Genomic DNA, 7,730 nt, shown 5'->3' on the forward strand with positions numbered 1-7,730 from the left:
GACCATCCCATATACATTTACCGCAGTGGGGTGGTCGCTTTGCGCAGAATCACGCACTGGTACGTGATCCTGCAGTTCTGGGTCTGGGGCACACTCACGTGCCGCCGTAGGCCTGTCTTTATTGTGATTGGACACAGCAGGAACCAATCAGCAGGTCCATTGAACTCGATACTCTGTGCAGAATCCAGCACTGGTATGTGATCCTGCAGTTCTGGGTCTGGGGCGCACTCACGTGCCGCCGTCGGCCTGTCTTTATTGTGATTGGACAGAGCGGGAATCAATCAGCGGGAATCAATCAGCAGGTCCATTGAACTCGATGCTCTGCGCAGAATCACGCAATGGTACGTGATCCTGCAGTTCTGGGTCTGGGGGGGGAGAAGTGTGTGCCACCGGGCGACCGCTCTCATTGTAATTGGACACAGCGGGAACCAATCAACAGGTCCATTGAACTTGATGCTCTGCTCAGAATCACGCACTGGTACATGATCCTGCAGTTCTGGGGTGCGCGCCGCCGATGGCCTGCTCTCATTGTGATTGGACACAGCGGGAACCAATCAGCAGGTCCATTGAACTCGATGCTCTGCTCAGAATCATGCACTGGTACATGATCCTGCAGTTCTGGGGTGCGCGCCGCCGACGGCCTGCTCTCATTGTAATTGGACACAGCGGGAACCAATCAGCAGGTCCATTGAACTCGATGTCCCCTCCGGGATCTGGCGATCATTCGAGACACAAGCAGAATGGAAGTGTGCCTATGTAAACAAAGCACACCGCTGTTCTGTAAGAAGGGAAGGCTGTGATCCTGTGTCTCTGCTAAGCAGGAGCACGGCTCTTTGCTTTCCCCTAGTCAAAGCACCTCCCCCACAGTTAGTAAGCACAGGCTAGGCACACAGTAAATATCTGCTTTATGATCAGTCACCATAGGCAGGATTGTCGTTCTGCGCCAGATCACGTACCTAGTATGTAATCTGACACTTCCGGGTCTGGGGCGCGCAGCCGGCAGCCCACTCCCACTGTGATCACACACAGTGGGAGCCCAGCGGCGGGTACCACGGACTTCATGTCCGCCACCACCCGCCGATTGTTCAGTACACAAGGCAGACCGCCATTGTGTCAGAAGGGAAGACATGGATTCTGTGCCTCTGGTAAGCAGGAACACGGATCTTTGCCTTCCCCTAGTCAAAGCACCTCACATACACTTAGTAACCATAGGCTAGGCACACAGTGAATATCCACTTTATGACCACCCACCGTAGGCAGGATGGCCGCTCTGCGCCAGATCACGTACCTAGTATATAATCTGACACTTTCGTGCACGCGTGCCACCAGCAGGTACCATGGACTTTATGTCCGCCGCCACCCACCAATTGTTCAGTACACAAGGCAGGCCGCTGTTCTGTCATAAGGGAAGCCATGGATCCTGTGTCTCTGCTAAGCAGGAACACTGATCTTTGCCATTCTCGTAGTCAAAGAACTTCCCCCACAGTTAGTAACCATAGGCTAGGCACACAGTGAATATTCGCTATATGACTTCCCAGTAGAAATATTGCAGCAGGAGGGCCACTCTGCGCCAGATCACTTACCTACTACGTAATCTGATGCTTCCGTGGTCTGGGGCACACACTCGCACCGCCGGCGACCAGCTCCTACTGTAATCACACACACACACACAGAACAGGACCCCATCAGCGGGTACCATGGACTCAATGTCCGCCGCTGATTGTTCAGTACAGAGGCAGAATGGCGATCTGCCTATGTAAACAAGGCAGATTGCCATTCTGTCAGTAGGGAAGACTTTGATCCTGTATCTCTGATAAGCAGGGACACAGATCTAGGCCCGGATTCTCGTAGAACGGCGCATATTTCGGCCGGCGTAGCGCATCTCATATGCGCTACGCCGACGTAACTCAGAGAGACAAGAGCAGTATTCACAAAGCACTCGCTCCCTGCGTTGCGCCGGCGTAACGTAAATCTGTCGGCGTAAGCCCGCCTAATTCAAAGTAGGTGGAAGGTGGGCGTGCTACATGTAAATGAACCGAGACCCCATGCAAATGAATGTCCGAACGAACGGCGCATGCGCCGCCCCGTGGACGCTTCCCAGTGCGCATGCTCAGAATCACGTCGGACCGAACGCCTAAGATACGTCGAATCACTAAACATAACCTACGCACAGCCTTATTCACGTAGTACTACGTAAACGACGTAAAATACGACGGCTGTTCTGTCGTCCATACCTTTGCATGGGATGCGCCTCCTATATGTGGAATAACTTTACGCCGGACGTACGCCTTACGTAAACGGCGTATACTACTGCGACGGGCGCAAGTACGTTCGTGAATCGGTGTATCTTGGTCATTTGCATATTCTACGCGTAAATCAATGGGAGTGCCCCTTGCGGCCAGCGTAAATATGCGCACAGGCTCCGACGGCGTAGGAAACTTACGTCGGTCGGATGAAGCCAAATTTCAGGCGTATCTTGCATTAAGAGTCAGGCGCATAGATACGACGGCGCATCTGTGCACTTACGCGCCGTATCTAGAGATACGTCGGCGTAAGTGCTACGAGAATCCGGGCCCTACAGTATTTCTTCCCCTAGTAAAAGCTCCTCCCACACAGTACATAAACCCTGGCTAGGCACACATTTAACCCTTTGATCGCCCCTGATGTTAACGCCTTCTCAGCCATTGTCATTAGTACAGTGACAGTGCATATTTTTTAGCACAGATCACTGTATTAGTGTCACTGCTCCCCAAAAAGTATCAGTTAGGTGTCTGAATGTCCGCCATAATGTCGCAGTCCCGCTATAAGTCGCTGATCACCACCATTACTAGTAAAAAAATAAAATTCCATAAAAAAGTTAATCCTGGACAGGTGGCAACCCTAGTAGCAGGGTCTGTTGGAGGGTCAGGGTAGAGGTGGGACCAATGTTGGAAGAGGTACAGGATCTTCTCCTGGTTGTTCTGGTTATGCATTAAAGAGGAAGCAAACTGACGGGTTTTACTTTCTCTTTATTTCCCTGCCACGGTATAGCATAATGGGCATTATGTGTCACTTACCTGAAACCGAAGCTTGCGATGTCCCCGATTTCCTCGCCTCCATGAAGCGTCCATCTTTCAACCTCTTCCTTCCAGGTATCGCGGGAGCCGCCAATCACGGCACGACCTCCTTTAAAAAAAAAAGCACGATCGTCATTTCTAAAAGGTTTCTAAACTGCGCCTGCGCCGTTGTCTATGGTGCATGCGTCGTAGACATCGACGCACGTCTCTTTTGAAAATATCTCCTAAACTGTGGAGGTTTCGGAGATATTTCAAGCACCCACAGGGAAGCCTTGATCTAGGCTTACCTGGAGGTAAACGTGGTGGTAAAGGGTTTACAACCACTTTAAAGGACCTTGAAGACAGTAGAGAAGAAATTATTTGGTTACCAACCGTTGTTGGTGTTCTTTACTCTCATGGTAAATCTTATATAAAGAAAATCTACTCCTTCTCCATGATTGGTCCATCTACTCGGTCTGGTTTTTGGTTGGAAACTAGAGGTCGACAGATATATCGGCCGATATTTGGCCGTTTTGGAGAAATCGGCATCGGCCGATTTTTATCCAAATTAGGCCGATATTTAACATGGCCGCTAGTGGTGCCACGGATCCGGGTGTAGGCCGAAGCCGCAGGCTTTCCTGATGCTGTGACCGCGGATTGCCGCCGCGGTCACAGGCTCACAGCATCAGGAAAGACCGCAGCTTCGGCCTAGATCCGGAGCCGCGGCCATCTTGTTACACCCCTCGCGGCGGCCCTCCTCTCGGTTTACGCCCACAGAGGAGGAGGGGCCCGCGCTCGTGGGACACACACCGCTCTCTGGTGTCTGCAGCGGGGGGGGGGGGGTGTCTATACTGGAGGGAGAGGGGGTCTGTACTGAGGGGGGTGACACCATTTTTTTTTGCACCAGTGCCACCTGCCAGTGCCAATTAGTGCCACTTGCCATCCAGTGCCAATTAGTGCCACCTTCCATCCAGTGCCATCTGCCAATGCCACCTGCCAGTGCCACCATACAGTGCCAAATAGTGCCACCTGCCAGTGCGATCTAGTGCCACCTACCAGTGCCAACTAAAGCCATCAGTGCCACCTGCCAATGCCAACCAGTGCTAACTATTGCCACCCAGTGCCACCTGCCAGTGCCAATTAGTGCCACCTGCCAGTCAGTGCCACTTGCCAGTGTCACCTGTTAGTGCTACCTTCCAGTGCCACGTGCCAGTGCCCACCAGTGTCACCTGCCAGAGTCAATTAGTGCCACCTGCCAGTGCCAATAAGTGCCACCTGCCAATCAGTGCCATCTGCTAGTACCATCTTTCAGTGCCATCCAGTGCAACCTGCCAGTGCCAATAAGTGTCTTCTGCAAGTACCATCTTCCAGTGCAAATAAGTGCCATCCAGTGCCACCAAGAAAAATAAAAAAAATCAATCTAAAATATTGGCCGCAAAAATCATATAATCATATAATCGGCCATCGGCCTCGGCCAGAGAAAAACCCATATCGGTCGACCTCTATTGGAAACCCACAAAAACAAAATAAAAATAATACATCACAATGACATGAGATAACACTGCAGGGTACACTGGATTTCTGGAAGGCTCAACAGATGCGTCAGACCTTCCTGCCCCTCTAGGACGCAAGACCCCAGTTGAAGAGATGCCAAGGCTGGGCACAAAGGGGTTAAAGGGTAATGAAAAATTAAAATGTGAACAAAACTCCGAATATCCTCGACACCCCTCTGTATCCGGCTGAACATGGTCGGAACTTCCAATGTAGCGGTCCTCTTTATACTCCTATATACATGTATAGAGCCACGACAGGTCCTCTCTATACTCCTTTACATGTATAGAGACGTAACAGGTCCTCTTTGTACATGTATAGAGCCATGACAGGTCCTCTTCATACTCCTATACATGTATAGAGCCATGACAGGTCCTCTTTATACTCCTATACATGTATAGAGCCATGACAGGTCCTCTTCATACTCCTATACATGTATAGAGCCATGACAGGTCCTCTTTATACTCCTATACATGTATAGAGCCATGACAGGTCCTCTTTATACTCCTATACATGTATAGAGCCATGACAGGTCCTCTTTATACTCCTATACATGTATAGAGCCATGACAGGTCCTCTTTATACTCCTATATACATGTATAGAGCCGTGACAGGTCCTCTTTATACTCCTATACATGTATAGAGCCATGACAGGTCCTTTTCATACTCTTATACATGTATAGAGCCGTGACAGGTCCTCTTTATACTCCTATACATGTATAGACCCGTGACAGGTCCTCTTTATACTCCTATACATGTATAGAGCCATGACAGGTCCTCTTTATACTCCTATACATGTATAGAGCGGTGACAGGTCCTCTTTATACATGTATAGAGCCGTGACAGGTCCTCTTTATACTCCTATACATGTATAGAGCCATGACAGGTCCTCTTTATACTCCTATACATGTATAGACCCGTGACAGGTCCTCTTTATACTCCTATACATGTATAGAGCCATGACAGGTCCTCTTTATACTCCTATACATGTATAGAGCCATGACAGGTCCTCTTTATACTCCTATACATGTATAGAGCCATGACAGGTCCTCTTTATACTCCTATACATGTATAGAGCCATGACAGGTCCTCTTTATACTCCTATACATGTATAGAGCCATGGCAGGTCCACTTTAGATATTATGATATAAAACAATGAATGTGGGGGCATTTTGGTCATCACTACTGACAGCTACTGTAATCAGCTCTGTGTACAACACTGCCACCTATGGTCCCCCGCTGAGAACTGCAGTCCCCATTACTATTACATAACGATATCACTACTGACAGCTACTGTAATCAGCTCTGTGTACAACACTGCCACCTATGGTCCCCCGCTGAGAACTGCAGTCCCCATTACTATTACATAACGATATCACTACTGACAGCTACTGTAATCAGCTCTGTGTACAACACTGCCACCTATGGTCCCCCGCTGAGAACTGCAGTCCATTACTATTACATAACGATATCACTACTGACAGCTACTGTAATCAGCTCTGTGTACAACACTGCCACCTATGGTCCCCCCCCTGAGAACTGCAGTCCCCATTACTATTACATAACGATATCACTACTGACAGCTACTGTAATCAGCTCTGTGTACAACACTGCCACCTATGGTCCCCCCCTGAGAACTGCAGTCCATTACTATTACATAACGATATCACTACTGACAGCTACTGTAATCAGCTCTGTGTACAACACTGCCACCTATGGTCCCCCGCTGAGAACTGCAGTCCCCATTACTATTACATAACGATATCACTACTGACAGCTACTGTAATCAGCTCTGTGTACAACACCGCCACCTATGGTCCCCCGCTGAGAACTGCAGTCCATAACGATATCACTACTGACAGCTACTGTAATCAGCTATGGTCCCCCGCTGAGAACTGCAGTCAATTACTAATACATAAAGACACCACTACTAATCGTTTTTGAAAAAAAAAAAAAAAAATTGAAAAAAATTTTTTTTGGTAAAAATCTTTTTTTTTTTAAATAATAAAAAAAAAAAAATTTTAAGAAATTAAATTTTTTTTTTCAAAAAAAATCATTTAAAAAAAAAAGAAATTATTTTGGGGAAAAAAAATAAAAAAAATAAAAAAAAACATTTTTGAAAAAAAAAAAACATTGCTAATTTTCCAACTATTCTCACTTCTTCAGCTTTTTCTTTTACGGGTTTACACAGTTACTCCAACACGGTAACAGTTACTCAAGCTACCCCACCCACTTGTAGAATACTGGTGGGGGTAAGAACACTTCACACAATTTCCCCTGAAATTGTAGCTTTTCTAGTTCTACAAAATAGTGCTTCTCCATCCTCATATCTCCTGATGATTCCCCTCCCCCCCTCCCCCCTCCCCCTCCCCTCCTCCCCCCTCCCCCTCCCCTGACATTCACCGTGAATGTCAGTTAGTAAAAAAAAAAAAAAACTGCAGCAGCCAATCAGCTCACACTACGATCCACCACTAAAGATAGAATGTGGGCGGAGCCACAGCTTGACTGGCTCCATACCAGACATTGTGACATCAGAAGGTGGGAGGAGCCAAGAGCATAAGTAGAAGGTGGGAGGGAGCTGGGATCACTCTGCAGCTGGCAGTTGAAGTGAACAGACGTGTTTTGAATTGGTCTGACACGACAGAAATCTTTCGTGTTCCTATTTTTAGATCATCTGTACACTTATCTACACTATATACTAGTGTGATACTTTATTTATAGAGTATATACAATTCATATCAATTCTTGGTGTATTCTACCATCTGATGGAAACAACGGAGCAAGACACCGAAGAACAAAAACCGAGGCAGGGGCTGCTGGAGAGGTGTCTCCTTTTCGAGTCTCCATGCCTTGATTGGATGGCTACATTTCTAGAAACGGAAGGGGAAAGAGCCAGGAGGATGGGCAGAGTGACGGATTCCGAGGAGCATAAAAAAAATTTACGCGTAATGAATCCTGATGAGCAAAGGTTTCAGAGAGAAAAAGAAAGGATGCATCGGAAACCTCAAGTCCTATTACATTTCCGGATGACGGTCGCAAACGTAATGGCCAAAAAGCTTTTAGATGATTTCATGACAACCAATGAGCCGTCTGAGGAATTGATCACCAAGTTTGCTCGTTGTCTGAACCCCAGTGACCCGACCT

General features: G+C 47.8%; 1 protein-coding gene across 2 annotated transcripts in view; it reads right to left on the minus strand.

Moving 5' to 3' along the window:
* The window catches only part of LOC120936004 (waprin-Phi3-like), a 50,785-nt gene extending 47,624 nt beyond the window's left edge, over positions 1-3,161 (minus strand). For both annotated transcript variants that reach the window (XR_005748570.1, XM_040348078.1), the window contains exon 1: positions 3,057-3,161. Coding sequence is in view for 1 of the 2 variants with exons in the window: in XM_040348078.1 (XP_040204012.1) it covers positions 3,057-3,099 (43 nt within the window). In the remaining variant the exon portion in view is untranslated. The remainder of the gene's footprint in view (positions 1-3,056) is intronic.
* Between the last annotated feature and the right edge of the window lie 4,569 nt (positions 3,162-7,730).

The sequence above is a fragment of the Rana temporaria genome, chromosome 4 (assembly GCF_905171775.1).
Source record: "Rana temporaria chromosome 4, aRanTem1.1, whole genome shotgun sequence".
NCBI lineage: Eukaryota > Metazoa > Chordata > Amphibia > Anura > Ranidae > Rana > Rana temporaria.